This window comes from Stegodyphus dumicola, chromosome 4, assembly GCF_044657685.1.
Source record: "Stegodyphus dumicola isolate Sdum_Otavi_A_Nest chromosome 4, ASM4465768v1".
Taxonomy (NCBI): domain Eukaryota; kingdom Metazoa; phylum Arthropoda; class Arachnida; order Araneae; family Eresidae; genus Stegodyphus; species Stegodyphus dumicola.
Window position 1 is genome coordinate 13,898,029 of NC_140771.1, and position 23,055 is coordinate 13,921,083.

Here is a 23,055-nt window from a genome sequence, read left to right on the forward strand (position 1 = left end):
TTTTTAACTCCTTGAGCATTCATTATTAATGAGTGCTAGCTATGAATTAAGTATAAATAGCAATTAGTTATAGAATTTTTAATTGTGTAATGGAAGGAAGATCAATTTATAAAGATATCAAGAAATTTTACGAACTCTCAAGGAGCGTTTTTGTAGAATTGGGGCTAAAGAAGGATTTCTTTTTAATATCATGATAATGCAAAGCCACACTGTAGTCAATAAAACATGGAAATGATTTCAGTCTAAAATCACACTTGTTTCAATCATCCTTATAACCTAGATTTGACACTGATTTTTTTTGCAGTTCTCAAAATTGAGAGAGATGTTGAAATATGAGCATTTTTTGCCTTATATCAAATATAAAATTGTTGTGCACAAATGGCTTGAAAGCAAATTACAAATTTCATGAATGGAATTAACAAATGAATTGCACATTTGAAAAAATGTGTGGTAAGGAATAGTAACTGTGTTGAAAAATAAAAGTATTATCTTTAAGCGAAATAGTTTTCTGTCATTTTGATTAACACTTTCATTATATTATTTTGCTCTTAATTTATTTTATATAAGTGGAAACCTTGCTTATCAATTAACCCTTTTACAAGTATTTAAGGTCATTTAAGCTAATGAAACAAAGTATTTTATATATTCATATGCATTCTAATAAAATTTTACAGTTTGGCAATTACTGACATAATCTTCAAGATTGAGTTTTATTTATGTATGTGAAAATATGTGAAAATCTATGATAAGTCATAAAAATAAGCAGTTTAAACTACAAAATTCAACAGAACTAAAAGATGTCTGTCTCTTCCAGAGTGTTGTTCGAGAAGGTTATCTGAAAGAAATGATACAAGTTCTCTCAGATCCTAGGTATGGAAGTAATTTATCTCAAGTAGAGGCAACTGTGAAAAAGCATGAAGCAATTAGTGCTGATATATTAGCTAGGGTAAGTAATGCAAACTGTAGTTCTGTAGTAAAATGAAAAACTTATTTAGTTAAAAAAGTGTATAAGAATTCAGGGAGTTCAGTTATATAGTGGTATGTTGAAATTATTTCTTTTTCCCTCCGATGGAGCTAATTTTTCTTTTATTATTTATCATCTGTCGCTGACTAGGTCATGTGACTGGTGGCAGAGAAAGAATGTAATAGCTCTTTTAGTTAAGCTTGAGTGCGACGCTTGAAATGATCTGTTCTTGGCCGCATAGCGGTAATCAACAATTATAATAATTGTTCTTGATAAACTAATCTTGGCCCTATGATGGGAAAATTTATATTATATATATATTTTGTGCTTTCAATAATGTAAATAATGTACATAAGCTCTTCATTAAATATTTCTGTGTTTCAACTGGAAGTTATTATTTTCAAGTTGAGTCTTTACGTGAAAATGATATATTGACTCTTGATTATACTAGTATATTTTTGACTAATTTGATGCTCTCCCAATTCATGAAAAATAGAATCGTGAATTCGTGAGCATAAACGTGACAAGTTTTTATACATGATATGTGCATTTAAGCTTAAAAAGTATAGCTGTCTAAATGTTGTAATTTCTTTCAATTTTAAAATGCATTGAAATTACAATATGTACAGCATTAGTGTACTTAATGTTTAAAATGTATAATGTATGTGTCTAATCGATTGTTGCATTATGTAATAAATTGTTTCAATTTTTTATGTGGCGAGAGGAAAATTAACATAGTATATAAAGTAAAAATTGTTCAAACATAATCTCTTTATGTAAAATGATTTCTCTTAGTTTAAGCTTTAGATTTTTCAGTGTTATTCAATTAAATGTTAATATTGATTACAAATTAATTTCTGCTGATGTAAATTTATTTGATGTTATATTTGTAAAATGATTTAATTTTCAAACTTATCTTTCAAATGTTTATAACAGTTTTGGTTTGGAATATATAAACAAGGGAACATACACAAGAGTTAATTGCAGTAAACTCCATCCTAAATTTGATCAAGATTGCTGAGATGTAGAGTACTGTATCTCTGTACCTCTTCCATCAACTTATTTTTAAGAATGTTGCATTGATAGATATTAAGTGAAAAGACTGTATTTTACTTAACATCCATACTTTATTTGGGGCATAAGCTTAACAATGTGGTAGTCTCTTTTCACTAATCATCATATATTATCATATATAAGGCACATAATTATTTTTAAAATTATGTTTGCTAGGTACGTGAGGTTTCTTTAAAGTAGGAACTAACAGTTTGAACATAGGCGATGCTAGGGTTTTCAGCATCTGAGAACAAATGAAAATTTTGCCCCCCTCCTCCTGTTGGCCAAAATGCAATGGACAAACTTCAGTTTGGCATCCCCTTGATGCTGTACATGGAGACAGATACACTCCTTGCCTTCCCATTATGCCTATGAGTTTGATGGTTTTGTTTCAACAAGGCATGTCATATCAATAAAGTCATATTTCTCCCATCATATCATTTTAATAAGGGGAGGGGAAATCTGGTATCTCGAGATGTGATTATAGCACATGCAGATTTTGTTTTACTTTTGTATTTTAACAAATTTATCAGTTTGATCATTGTGATTTTACTGAAAATTTGCTGCGAAAATGTTATTGAATTGTTTTTTCAATGTATAGGATTATCTTTTCTTTTATTTAGGAAGAGAGGTTTCAGAATTTAACTACAATGGCCGATGAATTAGTAACAGAAAATTATCATAGTAAGGATAGAATCAAACTCAGGTAATTAAATAATTAACTTTATGTTTGCTTGAGAAAGGGAAACTTTAGTATATGTTTCTCTGTTTTCCTCTCGAAGAATTGTGTATTAAGCTTAAGTTTGCTTTCATTTTAAAATGTTTTTCATTTATAAGGTAATTTCTCCCACTTCCCTAGCGTGCCTTCGTGGTGTAATGGTAGCATGCAGGGCCGGTATTACAGAGGTCTGTGGTTCGATTCCTGGCGAAGGCGGTTGTTAATTTTTCATCTTGGCTGCTTTCAAAAAAATACCTAATGTCTCTACAAGTGGCACCCGAACTAAAAGGGTTGTGGATGATGATTCTCCGCACCCAAGATTTAGCGACTAGGTCCCCTAAAACCCTAGTCGCCCTTTAAAAAGGGGAGTATGTAAGGTATTTCTCCCACTTCCCTAGCGTGCCTTCGTGGTGTAACGGTAGCACGCTGGGCGGCGGTTGTTAATTTTTCATCTTGCTTACTTTAAAAAAAAATACCTAATGTCTCTACAAATTCATTATGAAGTTGTAGATGCAGTACAGAAGCATTTCGTACATCATTTTTGTAGAATAAATTTTTAAAAATATTCTTACCAATAGCCTAGCTGCCAACTTTCCCAGTTTTTCATCTCATCTGGTTTCCCAGTAGAATATCCCGGTCTTTGTTTTTAGTCTTTATTAAGAAAAATATTTTCCAACAATAAATGCAATTTATTGAATTAATGAAACTTAAACTGTGAAAATACCATACCACACCCCTAATGATTTTCAGCATAAATCTTCATATTTAATTTTATGTGCTCTGGATTTTCTTAATATATTGTAACATTTGTATAAATTTTTTTGGAGATCCAACTATCGTGTCAGTCCATAAGTTCGTGTGCATTAAGAGTATGTGTGGAATTCACTATGACGCATTTACTAAAACAATACAATTTTGAACCTGTTGAAACTTGTCATCGTTTGGCTATCATATTATTCAGTTCATCACCAACTTTCGTAAATATTGAATGCATTTTAGTATCCATAGAAGATGAATATAGATAATCAGTAGAAACGTGCTATGCTACATTTTTAATTTTCGTGTGGTGAATCTGCCAAGTTTGAAGCGATAAAAATTAATAGTGTACATGGTGAACATCAGTTTACCTTCTAGCTAATGGTTTTGTTTTTATTTTACTTTTATTATAACTATTTTTTCTTTATGTATTTATATTAGATTTTCTATTAACATCGAAAATTATAACTGTTGATTCATGTTATTGTAAACTTGAAAACTATTGGACAGTTTCTCTTCTTGCATTTTCATTTACTGTATCATTTTCATTTTCATCATTATCATTTTGAAGTTTACGAAATATTCATTGTTTCTTAATATTCAGTGTTTTATGCAGTACTTACTATTATGGTTAGTTTATAGCTTTTGTATTTTCATTTAAAATGTCATTATTGGAAATTCAAATATATCTTTAGTGTTACTTTAAAAATTATTGGTATTGAATTCACCCTTTTTATGGATATATTGTATGAATTTAAAATGCATTAGCATCCTGGAAAAAAAGTATATAAAACAAATCCATTTTGGGAAAATATTCTGCAATTAAGGGTGGTCAGAAAAAGATTAAATCTGAATTAAAAGTGGATCCAGCAGGAAAGAATGTGAGAAAGATAATAGTGTGTTATGAATTTATAATGGAAATTCACAAAAGTTATAATTATTAATTTTTTTCTATTATATTGATGCATTCAATTCAAAAGAGAAGCAGTATGCTACTTAAACTGGGGGGGGGGGGCTGATCTGCAGAATAAGCACATTTTTGCTTACTGGATGGACTTGTCAAGTCATAAGTAACACTGTTTTCAGTTACTTAACACTCTTATTAAAGCATGTTCTAAATAAGTGGTTTTCATGGATCTATAAATATCTTTCACCAAAGACCGCTTCATTCATTAAATTCTGGCTTGCATGCTGGCTCTACTTTCTTGCTTCCCTCACAAAAATGGTGCTCACGGCAGAGCACCTCAAACATGCTATGCTTCTTTAGTATGAAAATGCAGATTGCAATGAATGCTAAAAATTATGGAGAAAGTATATTGTAATGGTAGAAGACTGTATTCTCATCAAGATTGTATTGCCATTTGAAGGAACTTCAAATTGCATCCAAGCTTGGCAGGTAGTTTCCACATGAACTTACTAATGTAATTGAAGAGTGCCGCTGTGAACAACTGCACTGCTCTTCATTCATTAAAAAAAGTCCTTTTTTTAAACATCTAGTGCTTGGTGACTAAATATAACTGGTGGTCCGAAGCTTGCTTAATTTCATTGGTGGAAAAGAATACAATTCTCATGAGATATAAGCTTTCAAGATTGTTTCAGTAGTAAGCCAAGTGTTTTCTAGAATTGCATAAAAATTATTATAGCATTAGAATAATGTTATTGGTTCAGTTGAGGAATATATATAATTGATCAAATTTGTATTTACTTTGAAAAGCAAAATTACTTATGAGATGACTTGATATTTACAGGAATAGACTTTTTGTGGTGGAACTGTTGCTAAAGCAGTTGTTATATAAAATACTTTGTTATAGAACCTGAATAATGTGTAAATTTTTTTTATCTAGTTTTGTTCCAGCATGTTCAATTGTTATGATGCAATGAATCATATATATATATGTTGATAAATGAAATTTATATTGGGTTGTTCGGAAAGTAATTTCGTTTTTTTTTTTGGGGGAACATGAAAGACAATTTTCATATAATGAACAAATATTTTATTAAATTATATATTGGCCATTCTGGTCCAACACCTTTTGCCATCTTTCTGGCAGTAACATGATTCCCCGCTCATAAAAGTTTTGGTCCTTGCTGGCAAAAAACTGATTCAGGTGGTTTTTGACATCTTCATTTGAGGTAAAGGTTTTACCATCCAAAAAATTTTGCAGGGACCAGAACAAATAATAATCGAAAGGCGCCAGATCTGGAGAATATGGTGGGTGTTGCAGTATGTCCCATTCAAGCTGTAAAAGCTTTTGGCAAGTGACCAAACTTGTATGAGGTCTCGCATTATCCTTGTGGAACACTACACCCTTCCTGTTGGTTAATTCTGGCCTCTTCTGTTTAAGTGCATCATTCAATTTGTCCAGCTGATGACAATAGACTTCCGAATTAATAGTTGTATTGTCCGGTAAAAGCTAAAAAGAAAACGATTCCTTTGAAATCCCACCAAACGGAAAGCATCACCTTTTTTGGTGAATGTTGGCTTTTGAAACGCTTTGAGCCGGTTCATCTTTTCTGCTCCATGACCTCTTGCGTTTCACATTGTTGTATATGACCCATTTTTCGTCCTCAGTAATAATCCGCTTCAGAAATGGATCATTTTCCTGACGTTTGAGGAGCGAATCACACACGTCAACGCGACGACACAAATTTCGCTCTGTAAGAACATGGGGCACCCACACATCGAGCTTCGAGGTTAAGCCCAGGCCTTTCAAGTGGCCATAAACAGTCGAATTCGACAAATTTAACCTCTCACCGATCTCTCGTGTGGTTATTCGCCGATTTGCACCAACTAATGCCTTTATCGCATCTTTGTCAGCTTCGACCGGCCTTCCAGACTGTGGTGCATCTTCGACGTCAAAATTGCCGGATCGAAACTTTGAAAACCAGTTCTGGCACTGGCATACTGTTAACACGCCTTCTCCATACACATCCGTCAATTTTTTTCTCGCTTGGACAGCATTTTTACCTTTTCTGAAGTAAAAAAGTAAAATATGACAAAAATGCTGCTTATTGCTCGCCGTATTTAAAAGAGTACCAACCAAAAACTACTGCGTAGAATTAATAGAATTTTTTCACACACAAGCCTTGTAATATCAGCTCTCAAGACATATAATAGTTATGCGGCTTAAGTGTGAAGTTGGTTTCGAAAAAATGTAATTAAGTCCTCTGACGGGAAAAAACGAAATTACTTTCCGAACAACCCAATAGTATTCTGCACTACTCTTCTGTTATTGGGACCGGATGCAGAATTGAATGTATGTATGAACTTATGTATACATGTATGTGCGTATATGTGTGTATATGCTCATATGTACACGCATATATGCACGCATACTTGAACGTATCCGTACATGCATACATTTCTGAATTCGGCCCCAGTAACAGAAGAATATGTGTTTTTCATTATCTTTACAAGTTGACAAATGAAATTATAGTATTTTGCATTACCTTTACAACCTTTTAGGGAACAAGAAATTATGCAGAGGTGGCATTACCTTTTAGAATTACTTAAGAAACACAGATCAACTCTGACAAACCTTAGTAATTTGATGAGCATGCTTCGAGAAATTGATACAATAACTGTGGAAATTAAAGATATGGAGGTAAATATTTAAAAAAAAAAAAAAAAAAAAATTTTTTTTTTTTTTTTTTTTTTTTCTCTTTAGTTAATGGCATATGTCTTCAAATTGAAATTTTTAAACCCAAAATGTATATTTTTATGTGTAATTATTTTATTTTCTAATTTTATGTTATCCAGATTTGGGGGGGGGAGAGGGAATTTTATAATTAAATTTTAATATAAGTCCATTATAATTTCTGTGCTATTTTGTGAGCACAGAAATTTAATTGATTTTAATTGATTTAAATGCAATTAGTAATAAATTTAAAGTGTAAGGCATGTCTATCACATCCTGGAAATTTGCATTGCTTGAAGAATATTTTGTTTTTAATGTAAGATTGCGTTTCTTCACAATGGTTTGACGGGAAAGCAAATATTAAGACTCTATTTTAGATATGTGTGAATGCTCATATCTCCAAAACTACAAATATTACGATCAATTTAAATGCATCATTAGATATTTGAAAAAGCACATTAGCAAACGGGGGAAAAAAAAATTGGACAGAAGGGTATACACGTCAAAAATAGTGAAATCTAAGATCTATGGACAAGTTAGCATCACGATTGTCTGGTAGACAGTCAGTGTGTTCGGGTGGTGTTTGTATTTTATTTTATTTTGCCAAGCTAGTGGTATTGCTATTTATAGGAATTTGATGAGTTTAGCAGATTGTGTACCAACAGAATTTACTATTAAGAGAATACAGAACTCAAAAGTAGGTGATATCTGTATGGTTGATGTAATTGTTGATGGACTGTCAAGATTTATTCTAGCATCCATATATATTCATCCAATCAGGAGATTCAAAGATGCTCTTATTTAGTGCATTAATGGAATATTCTGAGACTGCATAATTGATCGATGAAGAATTTACTGTAGATACAGTTGTTCTTGTTACTGTGAGAGGAGATTTCAGTGTAGACATCAAATGAAATGAAAAGGCATTTTAGTTTATGAAACATCACTTTAATCTCAATATGGTGCCGAGTAACTATCCAAGTGCACTTGGCAATTCATTTATAGATTTAACATTTACTAGGAGCATAGCTGCAGACATATAAAATGATGTATTTTATTTCTCATATCACGATTAGTTTTACATGCAGTCATTCTGAATGAATAAAAGTAATAAATAGCAAATAAACTAAAAAATTATATATGTGTGTACATTTTTTAATAACATCCTCAAACTTCTGCTAGTAATCCTACACATTAAACACCAGTGGCTCTTTAAACTGAAAGAGAGAGTCTACCGTCTGTTTTTTATAAAATTTCTGAAACTTGTATTATATGAAATATTGTTAACCTCGGCATATTTTTTAGAATAAACTTGTTCATGATTTTTTATAAGAAGTTATACATTATAGAATACTTAATGATAAATGTTTTATAATAAAATGCTTTGTTTTATTTCTAAACTATAACTGAAAATATTTTATGGTGTTTATTTTCATCAGATATGTTTTTACCTTTTAATTAAAGCTTCAGATTTATATTTGGGAGAGGTGTATATTTGTCTTCAAAAAGGAATTTGCCAATAATTTCATATGTATACTCATAAGTCCTGATGAATATCTTCTGGAGTTAGAAAGCTTTCCTCACTGTTTTAAGCAGGATTTTTTGAATTAGAAGCACTCATTTACCTTAAGCCACATTAGATACCTCTAAGATGATGCTCACTTTTTAATCCTTTCTTTTGATTAAAATTTGCCAGATTTGTTGCTACCATTCATATTGCATCTGTCATAATTCGTTGTATTACTAGTGGCCATTGTTTCGATTTTTCACTCTTATTTTTGTGAATTTTACAAAATATTTTTATTTTCTAAAGAGCCATTTTATTATTTATTTCCCTCAGTTATATGGTACAAAAGGATAACTTAATTTTTATGTTTATGAAATTTTCATGTGTTGAATAAAAATGTGAAGTAGCCTTTCAAAAGCTAGTTGCAGCCATAGACTCAAACTTATTATTGGAAATAGGGTATCAGCTCTGTATTGGGGATAAAATACCTCAAGCATTTTTTTTTTCAACCATCTTATTTGATGTATCTATGTCTGTAGTTAGTTGACTAATAGAATGTGCCAAAATATGAGGAATGTCAGTTTTAAATAGGATATCTTAATGCAGAACTGTCTAAATAAGTGCATTCATGTTGTACATAAATAAAACTATAAGAATTATTAGTCATTAGCCTGTTTTCTAGGAAATGAATATGAATGAATTGCTAATGTTCAGTAGTCTACTCTGCCGTTGGTAGGTCGTTATGTATATCGGACTCAGTTGTAAAAATAATTTTGATAGCTAGATATTTGCCTCCTGATTCTAAATAAATAATAATAATATGTTATTTAAATCAAAAATTATAATTTTTTAATGGGAAAAAATATATGAAAATTGCAACAAAATAATTTTGATTCCTAAATCATGTTTAATGTTAGCATTATTACTAATATATTTAAAGATTTTTCTTGTCTAAGTTGTTATGCAAGTGCATTAAGAGAACAATTTGCACTTTGCATGCTTAGCTAATCCTCTAAAAATATATTTTGTTAAAAAAAATAATAAATATAAGCAGAGATATAACTTTTATGACTAATATTTTCAAAATACTTGCTATATTGGCAGTTGTAATTACTTTGCATAAAGTTGTGACAAAATTTACATCTGAAAATTGTTAACATTTTATATATATATCACATTTGAAGTAATATCAGAATAATGTTATTTGAAAAAATTGCAATTTACAAATAACATATTACTATGGAATTTTAATTTTAGATATTTTCTTTGTATTTTATAGAGTAGTTTTTATACTGAAGATCTTGGTCGGCATCTTTTAGCTGTTGAAGATTTACTTCAGAAACATAGTCTTGTAGAAGCTCATATTACTTCCCAGGGAGATACAATAAGAAAACTGAACAAGCAAGCTCAAAGTTATATTGATGACGGACATAAAGAAGCTCCTATATTACAAAAACGTCTAAATAAATTAAACACAGAATATGATAAGTAAGGTTCTATATTGTTTATTTTCTGGTAACTGTAATTTGTAATACATTAATTTAATACCTAAAAATAACATTCAGTTATAGTTGAAAATTAATTTCATATTTGTGTGATTACAGCTCTTTACATGTATTTAAATATTGAATTAGTATTCTATAACATATATATATATATATGTTAACCACTGCTTACGGACATTTGCTTGGAATATTTTATATTAATTTATAAAATTATACATGTTCATAATGTGTAATAATCTTACAAAAATTTATTTCCAATTGATATTATTTTGCAGTTTAGTTAATCTGGCTGCCAGCCGTAGAACTAAATTGGAAGAATCACGAACATACTACCAATTTGTACAAGATCAGGAAGAAGAAGAAGCCTGGGTAATTGAAAAGCAATTAATATGTAAAGCTGTAGTTCCTGGAAGAGATTTGCAGGGAGCCCTTTCTTTGCAGCAGAAACACAAAGTAAGAAAATTTTTACAGAACTACAAAATTCATTATATTAGTTAAAAGGTCATATCCTTATTTAGTTTTTTCCTTTTTAATATTTGTTAGTAATAATATGTTTAAATGAATTATTATTGCAATATAAAATATGTTAATGAACTATTAAAAACGATTTTTAGATATCAGTTACCTTTTAGAAGGTAATCAATAAAGTTTAATATTCTGACTAGAAATATTTTGACTCTGATTAAATGAGAAATTTAATTAAAAGATTGAAAATTGAAAGATTGGAAATTAGTTAAAAATTGAGATTAAACGAGAATATTTTATCAGTGCTTGTTATTTAAAAAAAAAAAAAAAAAAAAACTGAAATTTATCCTTTGGTGGTTGCAAGATTAAGCAATTTTTTTTTTAAATTGTGCAAAATCTGCCAGTCTATTTATAATACAAACTGTTTTCATTTGCACTTATTGCAGTGCATAACTGGAATATGAGCTGAGCTCACTGATGGCCATCAAATGGTTACTAGAATAAATAAATTTAATTTAATTTTGAGTTTTTATTTCCTTGTACGAAGTAAAGGAAGTATTATAATCGCGAAAAATTTCAGGTATCATATTTCAGTGAAAATATCCATTTTAACTGCTCAAGTTTGCTTTCTGAGAAGATTCAAGAGACAAATTTTGCATTTTTTTTCCCTTTATTAAGTTTGTTTTTTCAATCTTTTCAGGAGGATATAAATGATCAGTTAAACTGTTATTTGGTACATGTAAAGAGTTTTTTCCTCTACTTTTTGATCTGATATTAAAAGGCTGAGAAACTCAGCATTTGCAAATTATTAATACAGTTTATATTTTTACATAAATTATAAAATTGCAAATACAGAACAATTGTGTAGATAAATAGTCTAAAAAATTTTAGTAGGCTACCACATCTTCTCCAAAATGCTGCAAAATCTTCTTTTTCATGTCTGCAGAAAGCGTACTTTATTTATCTATTTCTAATGGTGTACTTTTATTTTTTACTCTTAGGCACTGGAAGTTGAAATCAATGCAAGATGGCCTCAAATCACAAAAGTAATAGAAGCAGGAAATGTGTTGAAAGCACAGAAACATCCCGAAAGTGCAGATGTTTCTGCTAGAATTGACAGTTTGAAGAAAAATTGGGATAAGTTGCATGAATTGTGGGCAATGAAATGTAAACAACTAGAAGATGCCTGCGCTGCATATCAGGTTGGCAATTTATTTTATATGTCTATATAAGAAAGGAATTTAAAACCTAGAAAAGTTGTGAGACACCTGAAGTTACCTATCTTAATTCCAGAAACACTTTGTAAAATGAGTTACTAAGTAAATTATAAATGATGAACTAAGAAACCTTTTAAAACAACAGAAAAATATGAAAAAACGACACGAAAATATTTTGTCGATGTTCTCTGTTCAAAGCTTCAAACAGAACTTGTCAAGAGAAAAGTGTTTTAAAGCCTCAAACCAAGTTGATTAACTAGATTGTGCATACATGTTTCATCTGGCAAATCCATTGAGACTTCTAATGGCATTAAGCGAACTCAAATTTCCTTAAAAATTAAAACTTTAACAAAAGTATCACTAAATTTGCCCCTTTTCCTGACATGTCTGCATGTTCTAAGACATTTAAAAAGTTTTTTTAAAAAATACGAAGTACTACCAATAAAACCTGAAACTGAAATAAAATGAAATGCAAATCTTAAATCATAATTGACCTAGTAAGGCTAACTATCAAATGACAAGTAAATGCAAAAGAATAAAAATATTCAAACAATTTTCATATATGAAAATTAATCTTGAAAGTCTTGTAAAAATAAAATTAAGGGGGACCTATTACATTAATTAAAAAAAACTTTAGTCTTTTATGTAAGAAAAAAAAAAAAAAAGTTAAAGCAAAGACTTGTGCATTAAATAAAGGGAGGAGCATTTTGCTCAAAATTCAGTTTTAAAAATGCTTTTTTACTCCTTTGTTTGCTTATATGTATTATATTTGCTTATATGTATACAAAGTAATTCCATTAAAATCAATAATGCTTCAATTCCTTATACTTTTAACTAAAATTTTTTATTGCTTTAATAGTTTAACCCAAGGTTTGGCTCCAAAAGCCCAAATTCCCCCCAAACTAGTGTGAGAAATGCTGCTTGTTATGTTAGACTGGAATAGTTTTATTTTAAAATTCTGCTTTAATTTTTAGCCATATTTTAAGATGTTTGTATATATAATTACTAGAAAGCCCAGCGGTCATACGAAATAACTGCTGTTCTAGATATTATAAATTGTAATTAAAATGATTTGTGCAAAGGTGTCTGCTAATTCAAACTGAATTACCCAAAGCAGACGGCGAGGACGCTCCTTTGCTTACTGCCCGACGGGGTTTCCCCCTTGCTTAATTCCTTAAAGTAGAATGCAATGAAGGAAGCTACTGGCGGTACCTTTCATAAGAGCCACCGCTAGCTCAATCAATAAAGGTGATTTAAATAATAAAATGTTAATTCACATGTCAAAGATCTCTTTGTACACAACATTTCTTGTGTAGATCTTTCCATCATTTTTAACCTCGCCTTGCAGAGGACCATCCATTTTTTAATTTTACATCCGTTCTTTCACAAACTCTTGAACAGGCAACATAAAGTTGACCGTGTCCAAATGCAGGCTCAGGTAAAAAAATGCCAACACGCTTAAGCGTTTGGCCCTGAGAATTAAGGATGGTCATAGCAAAGGCAAGTTTTACAGGAAATTGTCTACATCTCAATTGAAACGGCAACCATGTGCTGTAGCAACTTCACCCCATTGGCTAGTACGCAAGCAACCAATAAACTATCGGTGACAAACAGGCACTTAAGCTGCATATATATATATATGGGGTAAAGTAACAACATCTCTTTCGAAACGGCTGGCTTCCGGGCTTAGCGAAGCACACTGTTGGATTCTGCAGATCCGTGGCTAGCGAAGCACACCGTTGGATTCTGCAGATCCGTGGCACGTCATTTTTACCATTCGCGTCAATTATTTAATTAGTCGAGATATTAATTATTAACTAATTTTCCCCTACGTTTTTCCTACATTTTCCATTTTCTTTCTTGGGTTTTCCCTATTAGAGGGATTTGACTACGTGCCAAATTCTTTTTCTCGAATATCTATGGAACAGCGCCGAGTTGAAATTCGAGACGCATATCCTCAGATTCCAAAAAATTCTCCGAATCCATTAATACCGTTCTCATCTTCGTACGACTTAAATAGGCCGAGTTATTAATTAAAAACTGCCAAAACGTTAATTTCCGTGCTCATTTTTCCGAGTGGCAACAATAAACTATCGACGACACGCACTTTAGCCGCTTATATATATATAAAGATTTGCAGATGTGACAAAGTATTCTTCACCATTGGCCTTTCTGGTCAGAGTTTATTTTTACTTTTGAAGCTATTTAAATGAAATGCACTTTTCTTTTTGGTAAATCAAACTCTTAATTTTTTATAAAAATTTCATCTCTAACTTTTAAGTGTTCTTCCTTTCCATTTTATTGTGTTTTATACGCTACTTTTGGCCCAAAAAGGTTTTGCAAAACTATTGCTGATATTTTTAGAATATTTTTAATGTCAGGCGAAACATCAAGTTGTAAATCAGTGCTGTAAAGCAATTTTTATATTCCACCTATCTACTTAAATAAATCTTCAATAAAGCATTTTCTCTTTTGCTATCCACATTTCTTATATATTAAAATTTGAGCATAAATGGCCATTAAATAGCTTATTCTAGTATATTTTATCTATCCCCCCTTTTTTCAATAAAGAATACAGATTAAGATATGAATTAAATTGTTAAAAAATTGCTGTTCTAAATAGCTTTATCATTGCATTGCTATATAAATTTATTTTTATGGCAGTGCTATGAAATGTCTATGCACTGAATTGCTAAAATTTCTAAACTGCATTTACTTGATTGGAAGTTTAAAAGTTTTTGTGTAACAAATGAAAGTAATGCTGTATATTTTTGTATTTTTCTACAATTGTTCTAACTGCTGCATTTTGAAATTTTTAGTGCTTGGATACTTGGTGATTGGAAGTCTTTGCTTTTCACATCACGGTTAACTAAACAAAGTATAATAAAAACTGTTGCAGGGAACATTTTATTGAATAGTTTTTAATTCTAATATCTTTCTTCAGCATTGTGATATTTTTTATTATATTAATCTGCAGTAATATGTTTGTATGTTTGTTGATGTATAATTTTTTTTTAACCCAACCAATGTTGAATGAATCAACTTTTACTTATTTTTTAGTATCAAGCAGATGCAAACGAAGCAGAATCGTGGATGAAAGAGAAAAGACAGTTAATGTCTAGTACTGATTATGGAAAAGATGAGCCTAGTGCACAGGTATATTTTTACTTCTGCTACTTGGCTGAAAACTGTCAATACAGTTCTATTCTTTAGTTGATTTTTACTTTTATTTATTTATTTTTTTTTTTTTTATTATTATCACTTTTTTCTGCTTTCAGATTATGCAGAATACTGACTTTTATTGAATAATGTAATCAATATGTAGTTTATATATAAAACCATTAATTCACACTGTAAAATAATAAATGAATTGTTGAATAAATTATTTATTTTAAATTTTGCATGAATAACTTAGATCTCCTCTGCTTAAGATGTTTTAAAAAACTATTAATGCATGAAATTGGCCCTTAATATAATGATACCAATGGGCAAGATATTAACCTAGCAGATTCTTAATTTCAAATTAAAGCAGAAAGTTTAAATAATTTGCTTTCAAGTAACAGCAGTTGAAATTTACTAATGGACCATTAATATACAATTTTTTTTCACAGGCTCTTTTACAAAGGCATGCAAGACTGGAAAGTGAAATCAAAGCTTACAGCTCTGACATTGAGAGATTAAATGAGCAAGCTGAAACCATGATAAAATCTGGAATGGCAACATATTTTGTAAGTTGCTTTTATAATGAAAGCATTAGAATGAGGCTGTTTTTATTAGGAAGAAAGTTGCTATTTGTCTTTCTTCCTCAAAGGTCTTCTTATGGCATAATGATACAAATGATAATAATCTGTTGTTTCTGTTATCAGCGAACTAGATTTTAATTTTTGAAATTGGGCAGATTATTTTTTGAAATTGGGCATATTTTATTATGTTGATAATCAAAATTTTATGAGCAGATCCATACCTATACTGTTGATAGTATCAAAATTTATACAGAATTGTGCTACAAATATGAATTCTTTACTATAGTGGATTGCAATTAAATCAGGAAAAGTGGATTGCTATTTCCATTATAGCAATCATAATTTTTATTCCTCCAAAACTTAACTCTGATTTGAATTTAGCATATAATAAATTAAGGTTTCTGAGTACAATTTTTAGATTTAATGCATTAAGATCTATATTGATGGCTTTATCCAGGAGTGTAAAAAATAGTTTTTTGAAGTGGGTACTAGGCTACATGGATGAGAATTTAATGCCAAAGTAGATTAATCTACTAATAATTGTTCTTGTGTAGAGTTATATGATGTTGCTGGAAATAATGATTTTTTTTTCTTTCTTCAATGGGTAATTTCATTTAGAGAGCATATAGAATGTGTTTAAATGCTGTATTTGCTAAGATTTTTAATTAAAAAAAAAAAAAAAGACCATTTTGACAGAATACACATTTTAGAACTGGATACTTCATCAGTGAATGCTAGCTGAACAGTTTTGGTACTATATTTATAATAATCTTGATTTGTGTTTGTGTATGTAAATTCATGTGCAAATGTTATTCCATTATTTAATTGATACCGTAGTTCTTCTATTCTAGTGATAAGGTAGGTGTTTTTTTTTTTTTTTTGTGTGTGTGTGTTTGTGAGAGTGTGCATGCGTACGTGTGTGTGCTCTTGTTAGTTAGTTAACTGATTAAAATCTTTAATTAAGTTTATGTTTGAAAAGGAACTGCAAATTATTGGATGTTATACTAGTTTTTAGTTAATAATTGTTTAAAATCCTCAAATAAAGGTAAGAAGTAATTACATGAATATTCTTAAATGAAATTTAGTGTACTTAATAATCTATTAAATCTCTTAATCATTAATTTTAATCTAGTGTTGACAGATCGGAAATTCAGCTGAATTAAATATTTCATTATCTGATTGAGTTCTGTATTTCCTGTACTGTGTTCTGTATGTCCTGTACTTGTAAAAGAAATTTGAAATCATATATTTGTCCATAAAGGTTCAGATTTAAGCTTTATTTATAATGAGATATAAAGGCAGATTGCTTCTTAAATATAAAAAGAATTTATATAAAGTCTGCTTTATGTTACTAATGAATATTTTTTATTCCCTGAAATGTTTTTTATAAATTGAACATGCTCTAACAAAACTGTCAATTACTCTTGTATTAGTTATATAAATAATTCAAAGAATTATATTCAGCTTTCTGAAGCTATCAATGAACCTGAGTCTGAAGAATGGGTGGAAGAAGTTGTTATTGCTCCTGTTGATGAATGGGTAGAAGAGATTTATGAAAAAGAAATTGTAAAAGAAGTAGTTGAAGATCGAAAAATTCCTCAGGTTCGAGCTATGTATAAATTTTCAGGACAAGATCTCGAAATTGATAAAGGAGAAGTAAGTCTCTTATCCTAAAATATATAAGTACTAACTATGTGTTTTATTTAAAAATGAATTTGATTTTCCAAAACATTTAATTTAATTTCAGTTTTAAATGTTCTGAATTTAATTAACAACAGATAACAATTTTAAATGTTAGAGTGTCAGAATACTAAACCACAGTAATGAATTCCTTCAGCTGGACAACTAAATATATATCTTTCTTGTTCTGTGATTTTTTAGGTCTTTCTCAGACATTTTAAAACACTGAAAGCAGCGTTCTCAAAAAGGTTAAATTCTTTATTTCTGTTTTATTCACTGGTTAGAGGATAACATGAGATGTTGAAAATGCTATAAAACTAATAAAACTCGAAGAACATAGTTTTAGCTTGTTCTATCTCAAGTGATATCTAGGAACAGTAATGCCTGACATCCGTTCCCCTCGATAAATTTACCTGGAAAATCCATTGTTTATGTTTTTCTGTCTACCTTAGCAAACTTGCTTAATTAGGTGCACTTTTCATACCCTTTGGTTAGAAAGGTTTCATTTGGAAAGGGTATTCATCATTGGGAAACCAATGTTCAATCAGTGACTGCCGCCTTAGAAATAGCCATGTCGAAATAACTTTATAAGAACATTGCCTGCGAGGTTTTCACTAGAGTAAATCATTCTTGTTAGCTTCAAATTGGAAACCATTTTGTCTGTGTTATTGTTTAAAACATGCCGCATTGTTATTACTTTTCCTGTGCTTACTAATCCAATTAATTATTAAACTTATTTCGAAAGCATTATTTCTTATTTATTCCCAAAATATCATTTCTAGACTGTTAAATATAATTGTTGTATCTGGAAAAAATTGATGCAAATGAAGAGAACTTTGCTCATCCTCATATTTTTGGAAATGATGACTAATAATTATTACTAGGCTAAGAAAGAACTACAGATTAAATTCGACTACATGCAAATTTTTTGGTGTCCAAATTATATATTTCATCATTATATACATAATCAGCTTTTCACCGTTCTCTTTTATGTACTTTATTTTTATGCTCAAGCATTATGAATGGTTGAACATCATCATTAGAAATATTGTAATTGGTAATATTCTTTATTCACTTTGAACATGACAGTAGGCTTGTGCTCATATGAGCAAAGAAGATAAAACTGTTTTGTGCAGGTGAAACATCAGTATAGCAGATGTGAACTGTTGATCTGAGAAGCTTTCCTTTGAATATTCATAGTGACTAGTCATGAAGAATTTTATCCTGAATGCCCATCACTATATCATCTATTCATTAATTGTTGCAATGCATGCAATTTTTATATCTATCAATAATACAGAAATGAATTCTTGAAACCCAAATACAGAAGCAATTTCACATGCCTTTTGTTCTTTTTATTTTTAACTCATAAAAAAATCATTTATTGTAATTACTTGTAAACAACTTCTTTGATTAGGAAGCTATTTAGCATATGGCCTGGCCTGTTATTAAATAATGATTCCATTTTGTACATTTAAAGTGTGCTTGGCAAATAGATATTTTACGTTTTAGCATTCATCTCCATGGACAGTGCTGACGTTAAAAACTGCTGTTACATAAGAATGGTAAAAGTTCCACAAAAACTCATAAATAATGTTATTACATCTCTATTATGCATATGGGCCTTGCTGTTAGCAGTTAAAGGAAATTAGTATACTGGCAGCAGTTAATAAAGAGCCCCATTATAAGGGTGCTTATACCTTATGCTACTCTGACTTTTGTTTGCATTACTGATAATTAATTAAGCAGGGGGTGAAATAAATCTTCAGCACCCTTTTTTTTTTTTTTTTTTTTTTTTTGTTAAGTCCCATTTTACATAAAAATACCTGCAACTGTGTAAAAGTGAAGATTTGTTTAATCCCTTTAATTAATCAGTAAACAGCAAAATTGATTAATTAATAATGCAAAAGGAAAAAAAAATGCATATGGATGTCCCAGCATAAAGGTGACTAAATTCTTGCAAATTTTTTTTTTGGGGTAGAAACTTATCCTATAAGATTGTATGTGGCTTTGTTCCAGGGCAATCCTATAAAGGTTTCTGTTTTTTCAAACAGCAGCTGACCAGCATAAGGGGGATGCCAATTTTACAACAGGGCACTCTTATATGAATGCATCCTTGTATATTCTCTTGCATGTACTTAAATTTCAATTAAAAAATTAATAAAATGTAAAAGAAGTTAAAAAATACTTTTAGAAAAAATATTTTTTATTTATCATTAAAACTACATTATCTAATTTATTTCGACTGATTTAGAAGGTGCTATCCAGAAGTTCTTAGACGTGCTGTTTGAAAATATTTAATTTTGCACATATTTTAGTGGTTCTTCCCCCCTTTATCTTTTTGTCACCACCCAAAATATGTCCATAAACATTTATTCTAGAGCTGTTCTGGTGATTGAAAACTGTTTTAAAAAAATGACTTTTGCTGGAATATTTGCATGCAGTGGTACCTATGATTTTTCTTTGATATTATTTGTGGAGTAGAAGCTCTTCCTAAGGAATCACAATGAATTGAATGATGAGTAAGGAGAGAGAAGAGCAGTTATAGTACCAAAAATGAGGATACCAAAAAGCACTGTATGGAAAACAAATTTGCATCCCAAGTCTGTAAGCAGCCCTTTTCATCTTCACTTCATCCAATAAAATTTGGTGGTGTAGCATAAGAATAGTTTTGCAGATGTTTAAATTTTCTGTCTACAATTTTTGTGTTGATGATTATTTTGCAGTATTCCAAGTTTGTGCTGATCAAGGCAAGATCAGAGGGGTTATTATCTTCAATTGACATTTGATTGGTCTTAAGCCTTTTGAAGTTTAATATTTGGCAAAAAGTGGCCTTTTAAAGTTTAATATGAAAGCTTTAAGAAAATAAGTTTCGTAGATATACTTTACCAAAATTTAATGCATAAATAATTTTGGTACACATGTGTTTTCTTGTTGACAAATAAAAACTGTTGCCAAACAGTGCAATTTATTGTCAATAAAGGATGAGCATGCTATCACAATACATGAGATCTTTGCTTTGGTTTTATATAACCCCAGTCCTCAATTAGTCAGTGCAATTTTTTTTCGTTGCATTAAAAAAAAATATATTAAAATTTTCAACCTAATAGAATATAAACAGTAAAGTATTTTCAAAGCTATGGAGCTGGTTATATTGGTGCCCATATTCAAAACATTTAAAAAAATGTAGGATTTAAAATGGTATTATAAAAAACACCGTATCACGCGTATTAGTATTTAAACAAATTTATGTGCTGCTGATTTTGCAAATAAAAGAGATGACTATTTTATTGTTATTTTAAATGCCATTAAGAATTTTGGTAAGCTGGAATGATTGACACAAAATTTAATGAATTAGTTTACAAGATTTTTCAAAGCTCATTTTTATTCTAGATTTTTATATGCCGTGTTTATAACTTATATCTGCTGATTATCTAACTAATAAAATGCATGATGAAATCAGAGGGCATAAAAAAACTTTGTCTATGCCAAATTTGACACAACAGTCTATTTTAGAAAAGTAACAGGTCCTTGCAGTGGAGTTAAAAACATAAATTGTTTGGCAAGTTTTTTTAAATGCATTTTCATTCACAGTGTATCATTTGATTTATAGGTTATGATTTTATTACAAAAAACAAATGCTGATTGGTGGAATGTTCGTAAATCAAATGGCCAGGATGGTTTTGTTCCAGCAAATTATGTCACTGAAATTGAACCTAAAATAGTTCGCAAAAGGGGTCAAAAAGTCTTGAAAGTTCCTGAGAAAAGAAAAGTTAAGAAGACTGTTATGAAAAAACAAATAGTGAAAAAGAAGAAGCAGTCTTTGCCATATAGTAAGTTATAATTTATTATTACTTAGAGAAATATTATGTATAACATATAGTGAATAAACATACATTGAATTTCTGATTTTTTGTGCGGCTCTAGAATTTTATTAATGTTTAGGTGCAATGAATAATGAATGATATGTAGTAAATTATTTAACAGAGGGTTTTATTGTTTTTGTCTGTCTCTGTCTACTTTTCTGTGTTTTCTTTATTTATAGCTCCAAATCCTCAAATCCCTGTCTCTACCAGTACCAAAAGTAGTTTCGTCAAAGCTTGGTGATGTTACTTCTTTGGTAAAATAACTTTCTACCCTATTATAATAATAAGAGATCAGATTCTTTTTCCAGGCCATGAATAACCCCTAAATATTTACATTCTGAGCTTTCCTCTGAAAATTACAGATTTCTAAAAAAATTGCATGTTTTTCATTTCTGAGTGCTAAACTCAGAACTTTTCTGAGGATAATGTTCGAGTAATCAGAAGTTCAGTGTATTCACTTTTAAATCTGCATAAAAGTGTATTTTAATCATTTAATTTTCCTTTTAAAGAAAAAGTACTGTCTCGGTCTCCAAGTAAATCTCAAGAATTCATACTGAAACGACAGAAAGCTATTAATGAATCATATGCTGAACTCAATGAATTATCAAAGGTAATTTATTAGTTATTATGTTACATATTTTTTTGCATGAAAAAGCATATATTTTAATGTGTTATATCATAAATATTAGAATTTTCATTCATATTGTCTTTGAGGTAATGTTGTTATTTCCAGATTTTATTTTAAAGTGCTTATTATATGAAAGAATAAATAAATTAATTCACTTTTAAGGAGGTATAATATTTACTTCTCAAAACGTGTAGTACATGTTACTATGTCTTGTTACATACAAATTTATGTTTCATTTAATGGAAAGTATGTGTCTATTAAATTAGCTTAAAATATGTTTTTTAATTAAAAAAATATCTGAATTTTAATTATTTCTATAAATATATATATATATATATATATATATATAATTTTATTTTCTAGTAGATTATTTATGTATCTATAATATAAATACATTATTTTTTCCCTAGTGGATTATATATATATATTATATATACACACATAATTGAATTCATGTCATTTGGATGATTCATGTTATTTGGATGACACTGCGTCATATTATAGGACTTGCATAATTGTTGTTGAGATTAATTGCATGTAAGTTACAAAATAGGTATGATGCATAAGCATATGAGGCTCTTTTTAATTCAGGAATTTGTGTTTGGGTATCTCTTGAAGCTAGCTTGAGTGTATTTCTACAGATCATTGAGTATGGAAACAGTCTGCTGTAACACAGAGAAGAAGTGACTTCATCAATTAGAAACTTTTGAATAACCATTTATTTTTGAATACAAGCCAAACTGTAATAAGATTTTATGGCCAAAACTCAGCCAGAATTGGAAAAAATGTGTAAACCAAATTTAATAAAAACCAACCTTAATGACGATAATAATGGTTAAATATACCAATAACTAGTTGTCTAACTTAGCTTCACCTATCAGATAAGCTGAAGGGAAATCTCTGTTAAAAAGTAGGATTGAAAGCAGCATTGTAGAATGAAAGTCACATTAGCTGTTAATATTTTCTGAATTCTTCCAGCTTTTGGATTTTACATGCATATCATATAACTCTTTGGCCTCTTCATTATGAATTTTATTATGGTTCTTAGTTATAAAAACCTTTTTCTAGCAACTGCTGGACTTTTTCTTTGTACTCTGGCTTAATGAGTAGAATATATGAAACTTCATTTCTTATCTATAATGAGACTATCCTCTCATACAAATATACATATTTTGCAAGTTTTAAATTAAAAGTCATTACTTTTACTGAGATATGCTGTGGATAGAATTAAGCATGATGGTATTAGTGAGATGAATGATTATGATGAAATGGATATCAGTCACATTCACTCAGAGATTCTAAATTGAATACTAAT

General features: G+C 29.8%; 1 protein-coding gene across 3 annotated transcripts in view; it reads left to right on the plus strand.

Moving 5' to 3' along the window:
• Positions 1-23,055, plus strand: part of kst (spectrin beta chain, non-erythrocytic 5 kst) — a 329,664-nt gene that overhangs the window by 195,795 nt on the left and 110,814 nt on the right. For all 3 annotated transcript variants that reach the window (XM_085814577.1, XM_085814575.1, XM_085814576.1), the window contains 11 exons: positions 815-946; positions 2,641-2,723; positions 6,958-7,096; positions 9,916-10,124; positions 10,417-10,594; positions 11,608-11,808; positions 14,884-14,979; positions 15,435-15,551; positions 17,031-17,222; positions 20,860-21,079; positions 21,622-21,722. In XM_085814577.1, coding sequence (XP_085670703.1) covers positions 815-946; positions 2,641-2,723; positions 6,958-7,096; positions 9,916-10,124; positions 10,417-10,594; positions 11,608-11,808; positions 14,884-14,979; positions 15,435-15,551; positions 17,031-17,222; positions 20,860-21,079; positions 21,622-21,722 — 1,668 coding nt within the window. The remainder of the gene's footprint in view (positions 1-814; positions 947-2,640; positions 2,724-6,957; positions 7,097-9,915; positions 10,125-10,416; positions 10,595-11,607; positions 11,809-14,883; positions 14,980-15,434; positions 15,552-17,030; positions 17,223-20,859; positions 21,080-21,621; positions 21,723-23,055) is intronic.